General features: G+C 44.4%; 1 protein-coding gene across 1 annotated transcript; it reads right to left on the bottom strand.

Moving 5' to 3' along the window:
* Positions 1-328: 328 nt before the first annotated feature.
* Positions 329-13,332, bottom strand: gcfc2 (GC-rich sequence DNA-binding factor 2). Its single transcript, XM_038967588.1, has 18 exons — positions 12,935-13,332; positions 12,326-12,421; positions 12,056-12,232; positions 11,454-11,696; positions 11,035-11,138; positions 10,825-10,952; positions 10,469-10,652; positions 10,178-10,301; positions 9,951-10,014; positions 8,148-8,242; positions 7,690-7,889; positions 7,424-7,568; positions 6,462-6,583; positions 4,156-4,232; positions 3,767-3,833; positions 1,026-1,172; positions 714-847; positions 329-606 (listed from the first exon to the last, which is right to left on the bottom strand). The coding sequence occupies exons 1-18, from the start codon at positions 13,263-13,265 to the stop codon at positions 489-491; spliced, it is 2,556 nt and encodes an 851-aa protein (XP_038823516.1). The 5' UTR covers positions 13,266-13,332; the 3' UTR covers positions 329-488.
* Positions 13,333-17,500: the final 4,168 nt, after the last annotated feature.

The raw sequence follows: 17,500 nt of genomic DNA, 5'->3' as shown, positions 1-17,500 counted from the left end.
GATGGATGGATGCCTTTTTAGCCCTGGACGGAAGGATGGATGCCTTTTTAGCCCTGGGGATGAAGGATGGAAGGAAGGAAGGAAGGAAGGATGCCTTTTTAGCCCTGGGGATGAAGGATGGAAGGAAGGAAGGAAGGAAGGAAGGATGCCTTTTTAGCCCTGGGGATGAAGGATGGAAGGAAGGAAGGAAGGAAGGAAGGAAGGAAGGAAGGAAGGAAGGAAGGAAGGATGCCTTTTTAGCCCTGGGGATGAAGGATGGAAGGAAGGATGCCTTTTTAGCCCTGGGGATGAAGCTACAAACACTCAACCTTTTTCTTGTGAGATAAGACAGAAGCCAAAATAAAACAGTTTGGAGAGCAACTGGAACAAACATCTGTTAACAGAGCTCAAATATTTATTTATTTATAAAAAAACGTACAAATAAAGTTGTGTAATACACACAATTACAACAGATATTACATGATGTATGGTTGACACAGTAGGACACACTAGGACAGGTTGAGTGTGTCCACCAGGTCTTGGTAATGGTATTTGTCCGATATCGTCTCTACCTTGTCCCAGGCCTGGATGCTTCCCAAAACAGTCAGCACATCGCTCACCACAGCCCTACAGAAACCACATTACATACATTAACATCAAAACACTACCTTCACCATGGTACATTAATCTGCCTAAATCCTAAAAGTACATTTGAGGTAGGCAGGCAGTGTTACCGTGTGTTGGGGTGGTCAGGCTGCTGTTTGCAGACTGAATGGGCAGTCTGGAGGAGGTGGTCACTGAAGGACTTCAGCTGAGAGGGACAGGAGCTCAAGTCTTTAAACCAGGACTTAGGAAAACACACCGCAACCTGCTCAGAGAGAAAGAGCGTGAGGGAAATCTTAGTTAATTTGAGAAAAACTTGAAAATGACACCACTAAACTGAGTCATCTCAAAAGACAGCAGAGCAATTATTCCCTAAGCAAACAACTTGAAACCTCCATAGACAAAACATTAACATTAGACACACATGCGATTCACCTACAAACCTTTTTACATGTGTGGACAGAGTCATGCGAGTGGGTCTCGTTGAGTAGCGTCAACATCAGGTAGCGGTTCAGGAGTTTGTCCAACATTAGCTCCATCAGAACATGTTCAGGTATCAACCCATCCCACTGGCCAACGTTACCTAGGAGCTGATGCACAAGAGACAAAACAACACTAAAAGCAATGCATTGGATGTTACAGAAATAGCAAGAGACAATCAAATTTTATTTGGTCACATGCACCGAATACAACAGGTATAGACCTTACAGTGAAATGTTTCCTTACAAGCCCTTAACCAACAATTAAGTTCAAGAAAGAGTGAAGAAAATATCTAGTAAATAAATGAAAGTAAAAATTAATAGACTGTATACACGGGGTACCGGTACAGAGTCAAAATGCGGGGGTACAGGTTAGTTGAGGTAATTTGTACATGTAGGTAGGGGTGCAGTGACTATGCATAGATAATAAACAGCGAGTAGCAGCAGTGTAGAAACAAAGGGGGGGGGGTCAATGTAAATAGTCCAGGTGGCCATTTGATTTGCTGGTCAGGAGTCTTGTGACTTGGGGGTAGAAGCTGTTAAGTAGCCTTTTGGAACTAGACTTGGCGCTCCGGTACCGCTTGCCGTGCGGTAGCAGAGAAAACAGTCTGACTAGGGTGACTGGAGTCTTTGACAATTTTTAGGGTCTTCCTCTGACACCGCCTGGTATATAGGTCCTGGATGGTAGGAAGTCTGGTCCCAGGGATGTACTGGGCCGTACACAATACCCCCTGTAGTGCTTTACGGTCGGATAGCGAGCAGTTGCCGTACCAGGCAGTGATGCAACCGGTCAGGATGCTCTCGATGGTGCAGCTGTATATCTATTTGAGGATCTGGGGACCATTGCCAAATATTTTCAGTCTCCTGAGGGGGAATAGGTATTGTCGTGCCCTCTTTACGACTGTCTTGGTGTGTTTGGACCATGAGAGTTTGTTGGTGATGTGAACACCAAGGAACTTGAAGCTCTCGACCCGCTCCACTACAGCCCCGTTGATGTGAATGGCGGCATGTTCGTCCCCTCCTTTTCCTGTAGTCCACGATCAGCTCCTTTGTCTTGCTCACATTGAGCAAGACAAAAGGAGAGGTTGTTGTCCTGGCACCACACTGCCAGGTCCCTGACCTCCTCCCTATAGGCTGACTAGTCTCCCAGTACCTGCCGCTGAAGAACATCCCCACAGCATGATGCTGCTACCACATGCTTCACCGTAGGGATTGGGCCAGGTGTCCTCCAGAAGTGATGTTTGGCATTCAGGTTATGATAAAGCCCGGGATCGAACCCAGGTGTGTAGTGACGCCTCTAGCACTGCGATGCAGTGCCTTAGACCGCTGCACCAGTCGGGAAGCCATTTGCTTTTTTTCTTCTTTTTTTCCAAATCTTTCTAGAAACCGGTTTTCGCTTTGTCATTATGAGGTGTTGTGTGCAGATTAATGAGGGGAAAAAATGTAATACATTTTAGAATAAGGCGGTAACATAACAAAATGTGGGTCTGAATACTTTCCGAATGCACTGTAGCAGCAATAACCAGCACACAAAGCTCTGTCTATCTCGTCACTTAACTATTGGTAGAAATTGTAATCTCCAAATTTTTTTGCAGCAAAATTTGCCTGCATTAGGCTATTTCTGATATGTGTATTTCACACGATGTTGAGGTAAACATCTTAGTATAATGCTTATGGATAATGACATGTGGATAATGCATGTCATTGTCACCAATCAAATGCATTGCAGTTAAAAATGACTGACTACCACCACCGATTTCTGTATGTTAGCTATGCTACCAGTTTATACGAACGGGAGTTAGCATTTGTAGTGGGAAGTTGTAGTGGGCTAACTGAGCCACATGGTCACTACAGTACACCATCCACTCATGGGAAGCACACCATCGAAAAAAGACTACCGTAATTTCCGGACTATAAGCCGCTACTTTTTTCCCACGCTATGAACCTCGCGGTTTATACAATGACGCGGCTAATTTATGTTTTTTTTTTTTTTTCACAAGATTCACGCTGCCAAAAACCTAGCACCGTCACATAATGTCACGTAAATCGAGCGCGCTCAAACTTCCCATCATTCTGATTACGGTAGTCATTTTGTCACCCTCATCATGGCAAAGACACGGAGAAATGCATATGATGCAGCTTTCAAGTTGAAGGCGATCGATCTGGCTGTTGGAAAAGGAAATAGAGCTGCTGCACGGGAGCTTGGCCTTAATGAGTCGATGATAAGACGTTGGAAACAGCAGCGTGAGGAACTGACGCTGACAACAAAAGCTTTCAGAGAAGAAAAGCAGATGGCCCGAACTAGAAAATGAGCTTGAAGACTGGGTTAACACACAGAGAGCAGACGGCCGAGGTGTTTCAACTGTGCAGATCCGACTGAAAGCCAAAACAATCGCCACCGCAATGAAGTTTGACTTTCTTGGTAGGCTACTGTTTACTGCTATTTAAAAAAAAAAAATTGTTACAAGCCGTGTTTCGTTTAAAAGCCTGTTTATTTTTGTTACAAGCCGTGTTTCGTTTAAAGGCTGTGTAAAGTTCATTTGTTTCAATGTACCGGTAGGCACTTGCGGCTTATAGACGTGTGCGGTTTATTTATGTACAAAATACATATTTTTTTTAAAATTCAGTGGGTACGGCTTATATTCAGGTGCGCTTAATAGTCCAGCAATTACGGTATATTTTAAAAATAGAGTGTTTTTACGTACCTTCACAGCTGTCCAGAACTGCTGGTCTCTGAACCTCCTCTGTGGAGAGGACTTGTCATCTAAAAACCTGTCAAAACACCTGCCAGTTATGGTCAAGTAAGCTATGTTATGACAAGCTTGGTATAAACACATGTACCAGTGTGAAATGTCTAGCTGAGAGCTCTCCAACCCTGTTCCTGGAGAGTTACCATCCTGTAAATGTTCGCTCCAACTCTAATTTAGCGCACATGATTCTAATAATTAGCTGGTTGATCAATTGATCACAACTGGGGTTAGAGCGAAAACGTACAGGAGGATAGTTCTCCAGGAACATGGTTGGAGTGCCTTGGTCTAGCTAGATGAACCACTTAAAGAATCACATTGAGACAACCCTGGGTGGATTCACTCACTTCTTAGGGTACAGAGGGATGAAGATGTCATCATCCACAGAACTCCTCAATCTACCAATCACTGCTTCAACAAACGCCTGGCAGGGGACAGGACCGAATGAAAACACAGGACAGGGACGGACAGAGGGAACGAGACTTATTTACATTCTGACACACTCACAGGAAGTAGGTTAGGTTTCTCTCCAATTCTGTGACTACAGCCAGTCAACTTTCTGGTTGGCATTCTTTGTGACTAGAACCTTGACTAGGGCAGTGGTTCCCAAAGCAAAGCTGTCATCAAGACAAAGGGTGGCTACTTTGAAGAGTTTCAAATATATTTTGATTTGTTTAACACTTATTTGATTACTACATGATTCCATATGTGTTATTTCATTAGTTTTGATGTCTTCACTATAATTCTACAATGTAGACAATAGTAAAAATAAAGAAAAACCCTTGAATGAGTAAGTGTGTCCAAACTTGACTGGTACTGTATATATACAGTGCCTTCAGAAAGTATTCAGACCCCTTGACTTTCCACATTTTGTTACGTCACAGCCTTCTCTAAAATGGATTAAAAAAATAAAATAAATCCTCAATCTACACACAATACCCCATAACGACAAAGTGAAAACAGGTTAAGAAATGTTTGCAAATTTATAACAAATTCAAAACAGAAATACCTTATATACATAAGTATTCAGACCCTTTGCGATGAGACTCGAAATTGAGCTCAGGTGCATCCTGTTTCCATTGATCATCCATGAGATTTTTCTACAACTTGATTGGAGTCCACCTGTGGTAAATTCAATTGATTGGACATGATTTGGAAAGGCACACACCTGTCTATATAAGGTCTCACAGTTGACAGTGCATATCAGAACAAAAACCAAGCCACGAGGACGAAGAAATTGTCTGTAGAGCTCCGAGACAGGATTGTGTCGAGGCACAGATCTGGGGCAGGGTACCAAAAAATGTCTGCAGCATTGAAGGTCCCCAAGAAAACAGTGGCCTCCATCATTCTGGAAGAAAGGAAGAAGTTTGGAACCACCAATTCTCTTCCTAGAGCTGGCTGCCCGGCCAATCGGGGGAGAAGGGCCTTGGTCAGGGAGGTGACCAAGAACCCGATGGTTACTCTGACAGAGCTCCAGAGTTCCTTTATGGAGATGGGAGAACCTTCCAGAAGAACAACCATCTCTGCAGCACTCTATCAATCAGGCTTTTATGGTAGAGTGGCCAGACGGAAGCCACTCCTCAGTAAAAGGCACATGACAGCCCACTTGGAGTTTGCCAAAAGGCACCTAAAGAACTCTCAGACCATGAGAAACAATATTCTCTGGTCTGATGAAACCAAGACTGAACTCTTTGGCCTGAATTCCAAGCGTCACATCTGGATGAAACCTGGCACCATCCCGACGGTGAAGCATGGTGGTGGCAGCATCATGCTTTGGGGATGTTTTACAGCGGCAGGGACTGGGAGAAGTCAGGATTGATGCAAAGATGAACGAAGCAAAGTACAGAGAGATCCTTTATGGAAACTTGCTCCAGAGCGCTCAGGACCTTAGACTGGGGTGACGGTTCACCATCAAGCAGGACAACGACCCTAAGTACACAGCCAAGACAACACAGGAGTGGCTTCAGGACAAGTCTCTGAATGTCCTTGGAGTGGCCCAGCCAGAGCCCGGACTTGAACCCAATCGAAACATCTCTGGAGAGACCTGAAAATAGCTGTGCAGCAACGCTTCCCATCCAACATGACAGAGCTTGCTTTGTCATTATGTTGTATTGTGTGTAGATTGATGAGGGGGAAAAAATAATTTTATCCATTTTAGATTAAGGCTGTAACGTAACAAAATGTAGAAAAAGTCAAGGGGTCTCAATACTTCCTGAATTCACTGTATTAGTATTTTTGTTTTTTAAAGGTACACTTTATAAACTGTTTGAAATGCAGGTTAGCGTTTTTCGTCATGAATGTTGTTCTGGAGGCAGCTCTGCAGTGGTCACTAGCTGGCACAGACACAATGTCATAAAATCTGATTATAAACTTTACCTTAACCACACTGCTAACCCTAAAACCTAACCTTAAATTATGACATTTAATATATATTTTTTTTTTTTACAATATAGCCAATTCTGCAGCTGGCCTATATAAGACAAAGTTGCTCAGTTCTGCCTCCAGGACAAGATTCATGACAATAAAACGTCAACCTGCATTGGAAACAGAGGGGGAGACGGACTGTCTCCAGTGGGGAGTTGCATATGTGACTGGCTGGGAGTGTTGTTGCTAGACCCGGGCTCTGCACTGTAGATGCAATATTAACTGTTACCTTGACCGGTTTGCTCTGCTCTCCCTCAAACAGAGCGTAGTCATCCTGCAGTCTGCGACACAGCTCAGACAGACACAGAGACTGACGGCTGGACAGAGGGTCCCACACCAACTCCACAAAACCTGAAAGGAGGGATGCAGATTAAAGTGAGACAATCCTCTGTAAAATCACAGGTCCAGTCATGACAACATTGATAAAGGGAGTGAGTTACACATTAGTATTGAGTTAAGTATACACACAAACAGGGTTTTCACTTCTACTATTGTCTACATTGTAGAACAATAGTGAAGACATCAAAATGATGAAATAACACATATGGAATCATGTATTTTGAGGCTGATTCCCTGACCTGTCAATGTTTTTAAATTTGCTGTTTTTGATTTTGTTATACTCTAGTGAATTCAATGGTTTTTACTAGATTACATGTAGTTTTTCATGTTGTCTGTCTGTAATTTTTGTAATGACTTGGTGCTGCCTATCTTGGCCAGGACGCTCTTGAAAAAGAGATTTTAAATCTCAATGAGTCCTTCCTGGTTAAATAAAGGTTAAATAAAAAAAAAATGTAGTAAACAAATCAAAATATATTTTACATTCTTCAAAGAAGCCACGCTTCAACGAGTGGAGAGTGAAGGAAAAGCAGACAAGTGCTCAGCATATGTGGGAACTCCTTCAAGACTGTTGGAAAAGCATTCCAGATGAAGCTGGTTGAAAGAGTGTGCAAAGCTGTCATCAAGGCAAAGGGTGGCTCCTTTGAAGAATGTATTTTTAAAAAAAAAATATATATATATATATATAAAAAATACATATTTGTATTTATTTCCTTAACACTTTTGGTTATTACATGATTCCATGTATTATTTCATAGTTTTGATGTCTTCACTGTTATTTTACAATGTAAAATAAAGAAACACTTAATATTAGTGTCCAAACTTTTGACTGGTACTCTATGTGTGTATGGTGACCTTGTATTTTGGGCAGGAGAGTCTTCTCTATGATAGCAGGCAGTGTTTTCCTGTCAGTGTGATCTGCCTCCTGGTAACCCAGTCCGTGACAGAACGTCTCTACAGCAGAGAACCACGGCAGAGCCTCAAAGTCCTCTCCTGCAGCCTGATACACACAGAGAATTATTATGACAACAAATACAGAGGTACGTCAAAATAAACACAAAGAATGAACTGTGTGACGTCCAGTACGGATTTTGTACAGAGTGTGTGTGTGTGTACCGTACCTGTAGGGGGTTCCAGCCTAAAAGTTGGTGTCTGATGAGTGGGTTGAGTAGTTTGGGCAGACAGAGGCTGATGTAGGCTGAGTGGTAGGACTCGGAGAAGGCTACTCTCCACTCGTTGAAGCGAGACAGAACCTTCTTCACCTCCCAGAAGTCCTCCTGCACGTCACAGAACACATCCTGGGACCTGCTCAGGATCTCCGCTGAATTAGACAGGAGGGATAAAGAGATGGGAGAGTGGAAACGCTGTTATTCTACGGTTTAGAGAGCAGCACTAAACTCTAAGGAATGGGATGGCAAATCTTTAGATAGATAGATAGATATATTTTGAATATTGCAGAAAACCTTTATTGCAGACACCCATTTGGGAATTAAATACTAGGCTGAAATTAAGGTGTCACCAACACACGTTTGGTAAGTGGAAGACATATGTCCTCGCCCAAGACAGCTACACCTCTCACCTCTCTCCCTCTGCAGTTCTGCCTCTTCCTCAGGGGAAGGTTCGCTGTCGGCCGTCAGGCTACCATAGTCTTCCTCACCTGGCTCTCCTGACTCACTGGATGATCAGATCAAACAGTAGGTGTAAATGACCGCGTAACATTGTGACGCAGTGGTGTAAATGACCGCGTAACATTGTGACGCAGTGGTGGAAATGGCCGCGTAACATTGTGACGCAGTGGTGGAAATGACCTCGTAACATTGTGACGCAGTGGTGGAAATGACCTCGTAACATTGTGACGCAGTGGTGGAAATGGCCGCGTAACATTGTGACGCAGTGGTGGAAATGACCTCGTAACATTGTGACGCAGTGGTGGAAATGACCTCGTAACATTGTGACGCAGTGGTGGAAATGACCTCGTAACATTGTGACGCAGTGGTGGAAATGACCTCATAACATTGTGACGCAGTGGTGGAAATGACCTCATAACATTGTGACGCAGTGGTGGAAATGACCTCATAACATTGTGACGCAGTGGTGGAAATGACCTCGTAACATTGTGACGCAGTGGTGGAAATGACCTCGTAACATTGGGACGCAGTGGTGGAAATGACCTCATAACATTGTGACGCAGTGGTGGAAATGACCTCGTAACATTGTGACGCAGTGGTGGAAATGACCTCATAACATTGTGACGCAGTGGTGGAAATGACCTCGTAACATTGTGACGCAGTGGTGGAAATGACCTCGTAACATTGTGACGCAGTGGTGGAAATGACCTCGTAACATTGTGACGCAGTGGTGGAAATGACCTCGTAACATTGTGACGCAGTGGTGGAAATGACCTCATAACATTGTGACGCAGTGGTGGAAATGACCTCGTAACATTGTGACGCAGTGATGGAAATGACCTCGTAACATTGTGACGCAGTGGTGGAAATGGCCGCGTAACATTGTGACGCAGTGGTGGAAATGACCTCATAACATTGTGACGCAGTGGTGGAAATGACCTCATAACATTGTGACGCAGTGGTGGAAATGACCTCATAACATTGTGACGCAGTAGTGGAAATGACCTCGTAACATTGTGACGCAGTGATGGAAATGACCTCATAACATTGTGACGCAGTGGTGGAAATGGCCGCGTAACATTGTGACGCAGTGGTGGAAATGACCTCGTAACATTGTGACGCAGTGGTGGAAATGGCCGCGTAACATTGTGACGCAGTGGTGGAAATGACCTCATAACATTGTGACGCAGTGGTGGAAATGACCTCGTAACATTGTGACGCAGTGGTGGAAATGACCTCGTAACATTGTGACGCAGTGGTGGAAATGACCTCGTAACATTGTGACGCAGTGGTGTAAATGACCTCATAACATTGTGACGCAGTGATGGAAATGACCTCGTAACATTGTGACGCAGTGATGGAAATGACCTCGTAACATTGGGACGCAGTGGTGGAAATGACCTCGTAACATTGTGACGCAGTGGTGGAAATGGCCGCGTAACATTGTGACGCAGTGGTGGAAATGACCTCGTAACATTGTGACGCAGTGGTGGAAATGACCTCGTAACATTGTGACGCAGTGGTGTAAATGACCTCATAACATTGTGACGCAGTGGTGGAAATGACCTCGTAACATTGTGACGCAGTGGTGGAAATGACCTCGTAACATTGTGACGCAGTGATGGAAATGACCTCGTAACATTGTGACCTCATAACATCGTGACGCAGTGGTGGAAATGACCTCATAACATTGTGACTGGTGAATACAGCAGCTAAAGCGATGTGTAAGTACTAAACGGAGTATCCTCACTCACCTCTTATTTGTTTTTTCATTCCCGCTTTCCCCGGAGTCTCCTTCACTTTGTGGATCAGTGGCATCTAGAGTGAGAGAGAGAGATAATACGTCTAGAAAATTCACCCAACTACAGCTAATCAGAAAAAATAAGCCAATCAAGAGAGTGTGAGGAGGAGTACTATGGTTAACATTCTGCCTTTTCACTGACTAGGACCACACAATCATAGTACACAAACAGACACTCACAGCTGAGCTGCTGTAGGCTAGATGACTCCTGCCGTATGGCCTCTCGTCTCCGTGACAACAGTACCTCCGCCTGGTCAGACAGAAGAGTGTGCATGTCCACTTCCACACTGTTGATCTCTACCACCTAGAGATGACCAATTAATCAGTCAATCACTTATTATCACCCCTCCTTAACATTGTCTCAATCACAAACCTTCACATTATATCTCACAGTGCTTCTGTTTGTCATTTTAAAGACCAGATCATGCCAACAGACACTTCCTGTTACCCAGAATCCCTCTGTTCTCTGACCTTCTCTCTGAGACATTCCACCAGGTTCTGAATGTAGGCGTTGGTGGCCCGGTAGAACTGAAGCTGTCGGTCGGAGGAACAGCTCTCCAGGTTCTCCAGAGAGGTTCTAGAGCTGTCCATGTCCACCTCCATCCTCCTCAGGTCTGCCTCATGAGCCCTGTGGACCTCCCGTAGATCACACAGTCTGGAGACGGGGAGGAGAGGAAGAAGGAGAGGTATGGTGGGAGGATGAAGGGGAGAGAGGAGAGAAATGGAGAAAAGGTGGAGCTTTGATTTACTAGACAAACATTATTTTGCAGCTAGAGTACATGAGGTACATTGTATTGAGAGGGCAATGGAAGGATGAATGAACTGACTTCCCAGTGATCCTCTTCTTCACCACGCTGAGGCTGATGAGGGGCAGACACTCTGGGATGTTGACTCTCTGTTTCCGTCTACTACTACTGCTCCTCACAGAGCCACTGCCCTCACTGCCTGATGGACTCTAGGGGGACAGACAGAGTTAGGCGGTGGAATGAAACTGAAAGTGTGTGTGTGGGTAGGTGAGAGAGGGGTGAGTATATTACCTGTTCCCTAGGGTGTCTCTTGACTCCCTTTCCAATCTGTTGCTCCTCCCAGAGGTTGTTGTCCTCGCTCTCCTGGTCGTCAGACTGACTAGCACCACTACCTCCTGTACCAACACCGGCAGGGATGGAGCGACAGAGCCATACACAGAAATACAGAGAGAAAGACAGACTGTCACTACCTCAAAAATCAACACAACAAGGACTAAAAACAAAGAGAACACATTTCAGCACTCAGTCAAAGGAGGTGTGATAAATTCATCTACAACTCACTACACTGTCTCAAAGCCATAGATACATCATTATGGGGTTTGATTATAAAACTGCCTGTTTATTATTTATTACTAAAATGAATAAAAAAATAAACTGTTGACCAAGACAACAAAACAATAGATCTTCCATTCTCTCAACTCCCTCCTCACCCATCTTCTCTGCTATCCTCTCCCTGATGGTTTTGGACCGCGGGGCAAACTCAATCCTGCGTTCATGGTCGTCTGGCTCATCATCATCATCATAATCTTCGTCAGTGCGTTCCTCCAGGTCCTGGTCTGGGGTCCGGGGGGAACACTCCCCGTCTCTCCCCAGGGAGATATAGTCTTTCTGGGCTCTGGCCGCCTGACGCTGCCTTCTGGCCGCCTGGATCCTTCTTGCATCTGGGATCACCACTACACACACACACACACACACGCACACACGCACACACACACACACACACACACAGTCTCTTCAGAATGCTGCCTATCTGCCTGTCTCTGTGTAGACCAGGGGTGGATTATCTTACCCTGCAAGGGTCCGTTGTAGCTACAGGCTGGTTAAGACAAACTCACTCTTCAGAGTTCTTTGATTTAGTCCATGTCCTGAAACTAACTTTTGCATCTACCAGCCAGTGTGGCTGACTGATTTTTAAAAAACCTACTAGCCATTCAGAATTTTCACCAGCATTTGGCTGATTGCTGGTGCACATTTTTGGCATTGGATAAATTATAGCCTTTTCTTTGGAGCCCAAGCTATCTGTGAGACTGACCTGGTTTCTGTTTCTGAGTGGAGGACTTGGAGGATGTGGAGGACATGGAGGAGGCAGAGCTGGATGTGGTTGACTTGGCGTCTCCCTCTCCGTCACTCTCTGATGACAGTTCTTCTCCGGACACATTGCTACCGGACCTCTCTTTCCGGGACACAACCACAGTCACATCTTTCCTGGCTGGGGTCAAAACAGACATGGTTAGACTGATCAATCATCTAGCCTTAACTGTGGTGTGTTTTTACAGCATTAAAATGGCAACGTTGTGCTCACCAGTAGGCCGGGAGGTCTTTTCAGGGGAAGCCTCCTTTCTCCTGGCTTGGAAGACCACAGCTTTATCTGACGATTTCTTTAGTTTGAACTCAGATCCTTCAAAATGGGAAGAGATAGAAAAACTGTTAATAACACAACTGATTGTCTCTCTAAATCAAGACATTGGGTTCACCATACATCTGAAATGGCTTCCTATCCTTGTCAAACAAGTTATTGAAACCTTGGGTGAATCTAAATTGTATTTCCTTGATTCTTCATGCCCTCCCCTCTGATCTTCTCTTCCAATGTGTTTTGAGAAGGGGGCAAGAAGCGACAATGCATGGAATCAAGGAAATACAATAGAGATTCACCCCTCTCCTCCACCTGAACTAGAGAACTAGCCAGGTGAAGGATAGAAAATTCATATATAGGAAATGCAATTAATGTCCCATATTGCTGCCGCCACCAGTCCTGTGTTTTCACTTTTCAGACAGTACAAATTAAGGACACAAGGAGGGGAAGCCACTTTACAGATACTCTTACACAACACCCACCTTACCGTCAGTTAGTGACGTTTGAAATACGTCTGTGGACTGTGAGTTTACGTAACAAAACAGGTCAAACGCTTACCTTCTTTCTCATTAGAGAAGCTGAGCACGTTTCCTTTCTTCTTCCGTCCATCCTTTTCCTCTTTACTGTTAGGCGGTCTAGTGCCAACGAACAGCCCACTAGTACCATATTCTACCGCGTCTTCAGCACCACTCGAGTCCGACTTGGGTGACATCGCCTCCCGCTTGGAACTGCATGAGATCCCCCGATTCTGCGGCAACTTGGCGGGCTTTATGCTAGAAGCGGTAGCTTGTGTTTTACTTCCATCATCCTCTCCGCTCTTGTGTTCATCTTCATCGCTCGATTTTCCTTTCCTTTGCCTGAAGTTTCTTCGCGGTTTCTTGTTGAACATTTTCAAGACAAGGTGATCGCCATGTAAATAAATCGCAATACGGTAAGTCGGAAATACATTTGAGAAGAAGTAAATGTGTCGGCAATCCTCTCGAAATGCATTTTGGGTCATGTAGTTAGTCAGTGTCGAGGACTCGGGGGTGGGGTGCGTTCACGGTCACAATAACGACGTTTTAATTATATCAATATTTTACCAATCTCTGAAATTATAGTATTATGTGATAGTTACAGTATTATGTGATTAATAGATTAAAAACACTATGGAAGTCTGAAAAACAGTAAGAGTATTTTCTTATTATTGTTTCCTAGTCCTCCTTTTTAGCTGATCCAACAAGAGGAATACCCATAGACTTAGATAGACATCGCATCATTGTATCTGATCCATCATGGCATTTGCGAGAGCATGGGCAGCGCCATTGAGGCCATCTCCATTTTGAAGTAGGCCTAGTCAATTTTCTTATTCTACTACTTCTATGTATTGGCAAACAAACTGAAAGGGTGCATACTTCCACCTAGAGTGTGTTGTTTCAGCATGTATAAAGCCAAGGTTGGCGATTTACTGCCACCTACAGATATGGAATGTTTGCTCACAAGAAGTTAAACATTATTATAATAGTTTTTTTTTTTTTTAAATCTAAAGGCACAACCTCAACTTGAGCCAATGTCTTAAGTAGTTGAACATGTTATTACTCCAACCTCATGAAAGTGACAAACTCACACATTTACATCTTTGTCAAAAACAACTTTATATCGAAGGCGTTCCTTTGATTTGACGGCCTGCACAGTTCCTTCGCCAGACGACCTTTCAAATCAAATCAAATCCAAATTATGTGTTTCTGCACGAGCTAGCCAACGTCGCCATGACACCACCTTAAAGCGTGATCAGGGATTTCAATGAGAGAATAAGTTTCTGCCTATCTTCATACTGTACTGTCTTTGACTGATCCCTCCTGATGACCCAGATGGAATCATGTGATCCTTCCTTAAACCATAGGAAGTCCCACCCAGTTGACTACTTCAAAATGGTGAAAGTCCTCCATGGCGCAGCCCATGCTAAAACAGGTTTCCGGGCACTACAGTCCTCTATCTATCTCTATGGGAATTATTTGGAAATATTCTGTCCTCTGAAGAGTTAGCAAAGTCACGAAAACGATGCAGGAGCTTCAAAGGGGCAAAAGGCAGTGTGTTGTTATGGTTGGCCAGATTGCAAGCAATAATTACAAGAAACTGTCGTGGTGAATTGTGTATGTTCGTTTGATCTTGTTCTTAATACCGTGTCTTGTTTGGAGGTGTTTTGTATGATGTCATGTCTATGCTAATCAGTAGCGGTTCGGGGGTAAAATCACTGAGGAAGCCAAACATTGGGTTGTTATTTTACCTGAAAAGCACAAGGTTCTCTACTCCGAGAATTAATCCACAGATAAAAGTGTAAACCAAGTTTGTTTCTAGTAATCTCTCCTATTTAGGCTTCTTCTTCTTTGGATTTTATATGGTGGTTAACAACCAACTTTACTAGGAGCATTGCCACCACCACCGACTGGAGTGTGAACCTCAGTTTATCTTTCAATCACCCATGTGGGTAAATGCTCCTAAAAACCAATGAGGAGATGGGAGAGATGGGACTTGCACCGCGTCAAGCATAACGAAGAGAACAAAGTTCTATTTGAACAGAATTTAACGGAATTTGAAGTATGCTCCCTTTAATTCTCCCTCCCCTCCCGGAGGACCTGAGCCCTACGTTCATGCCTCAGGACTACCTGGCCTGGTGACTCCTGGCTGTCCCCAGTCCACCTGGTCGTGCTGCTGCTCCAGTTTCAATTGTTCTGCCTACGGCTAGGGAACCCTGACCTGTTCACCAGATGTGCTACCTTGTCCCGGACCTGCTGTTTTCAACTCTCTCTCTCAACCGCACCTGCTGTCTCGAACTCTGAATGCTCAGCTATGAAAAGCCAACTGACATTTTCTCCTGAGGTACTGACCTGTTGCACCCTCTACAACCACTGTGAATATTATTTAACCCTGATGGTCCACCTTTCCAGAAACAACTCTCTCACCGTTGCCGCTTGCTATAGACCACCTTCTGTCCACAGCTGTGCCCTGGATACCATATGTGAATTGATTGCCCCCCATCTATCTTCAGAGCTTGTACTGTTAGGTGACCTAAACTGGGACATGCCTAACACCCCGGCCGTCTTACAATCTAAGCTACATGCCCTCAATCTCACACAAATTATCAATGAACCTACCAGGTACAACCCCAAATCTGTAAACACGGGCACCCTCATAGATATCATCCTAACCAACCTGCCCTCCAAATACACCTCTGCTGTCTTCAATCAGGATCTCAGCGATCACTGCCTCATTGCCTGCGTCCGTAATGGGTCTGCGGTCAAAGTGACCACCCCTCATCACTGTCAAACGCTCCCTAAAACACTTCAGCGAGCAGGCCTTTCTAATCGACCTGACCCAGGTATCCTGGAAGGATATTGACCTCAGTCCGTCAGTAGAGGATGCCTGGTTGTTCTTTAAAAGTGCTTTCCTCACCATCTTAAATAAGCATGCCCCATTCAAAAAAATGTAGAACCAGGAACAGATATAGCCCTTGGTTCATTCCAGACCTGACTGCCCTTGACCAGCACAAAAACATCCTGTGGCGTACTGCATTAGCATCGAGTAGCCCCCGCGATATGCAACTTTTCAGGGAAGTTAGGAACCAATATACACAGGCAGTTAGGAAAGCAAAGGCTATCTTTTTCAAACAGAAATTTGCATCCTGTAGCACAAACTCCAAAAACTTCTGGGACACTGTAAAGTCCATGGAGAATAAGAGCACCTCCTTCCAGCTGCCCACTGCACTGAGGCTAGGAAACACTGTCACCACCGATAAACCCACGATAATTGAGAATTTCAATAAGCATTTTTCTACGGCTGGCCATGCTTTCCACCTGGCTACCCCTACCCCGGTCAACAGCCCTGCACCCTCCACAGCAACTTGCCCAAGCCTCCCCCATTTCTCCTTCACCCAAATCCAGAAAGCTGATGTGCTGAAAGAGCTGCAAAAATCTGGACCCATACAAATCAGCCGGGCTAGACAATCTGGATAATTTTCTAAAATTATCCGCCGTAATTGTTGCAACCCCTATTACTAGCCTGTTTAACCTCTCTTTCGTATCGTCTGAGATCCCCAAAGATTGGAAAGCTGCCGCGGTCATCCCCCTCTTCAAAGGGGGAGACACTCTAGACCCAAACTGTTACAGACCTATATCTATCCTACCCTGCCTTTCTAAGGTCTTCGAAAGCCAAGCTAACAAACAGATCACCGACCATTTCGAATCCCACCGTACCTTCTCTGCTATGGAATCTGGTTTCAGAGCTGGTCATGGGTGCACCTCAGCCAAGCTCAAGGTCCTAAATGATATCATAACTGCTGTCATGACGTGGCCCTTTCTTGGTATAGAGTGTGGCATCCCCCTCTCTCTCCCTCCTACACCCAGGTTCTGTTATCTCAGGTCATAAATTCCTGGAGGAGAAACCGTCCTCCTGGCCATGCAGTATAGAGAGAGAGAGTTCCACAATAGAACAAAGGAACTTCTTCTAAATCACAGAACTTGAGAACTGAACAATGTCCATGTTTTGAAGAATGTGTAAACGGTCGGTGGAAAAGCCAGCTACGACCCGGTCCGTTTTGATTCATGTTTGTGACCGCATGAAAGACAATACAGCCACATTACCATAACTCTGTTTATACAGGTGCCCCCGTTATGAGGTTTGCGTCTAATTATTGTATAAAATGAATGAGTAAAGATGAAACTATTTGTGAAATGATGTAATGATGTTAATGTGAGAGAATTGTATTCCCTTTAAAGTTCAACTAAGTCATTGTCCCGCCCCCATGAGCACAGACATGATCTGGCTCATGGGACAGCCCTTTTCTACTGTTAGGAATAAAAACCCCACCTGAAGAAATCCTCTTCAGACCTTGCGTACCTCAGTCACGGTTTGAGAAGAGACCATAAAAACCTCAGTATAAGCTAAGGTTGTAATGGTTTTTGAATTCCTAACCATACCACGTGGAGTATTGGCTACACGGCGGGAAATGGTTAAACTCTGAGACTATCAATCCTGACAGAATAAGAGCAAATCTTAGATACTAATTACTAGTCTGCAGCTAGACATTATGTCAACCTGAAATGCGAAGACCGACATCCGCCGAAACATCTATTCTATAGAACATTT

The sequence above is a fragment of the Salvelinus namaycush genome, chromosome 28 (assembly GCF_016432855.1).
Source record: "Salvelinus namaycush isolate Seneca chromosome 28, SaNama_1.0, whole genome shotgun sequence".
NCBI classification, from domain to species: domain Eukaryota; kingdom Metazoa; phylum Chordata; class Actinopteri; order Salmoniformes; family Salmonidae; genus Salvelinus; species Salvelinus namaycush.
The sequence above is the reverse complement of the archived record's forward strand: the minus strand, read 5'-3'. Positions and strand labels throughout refer to the sequence as shown.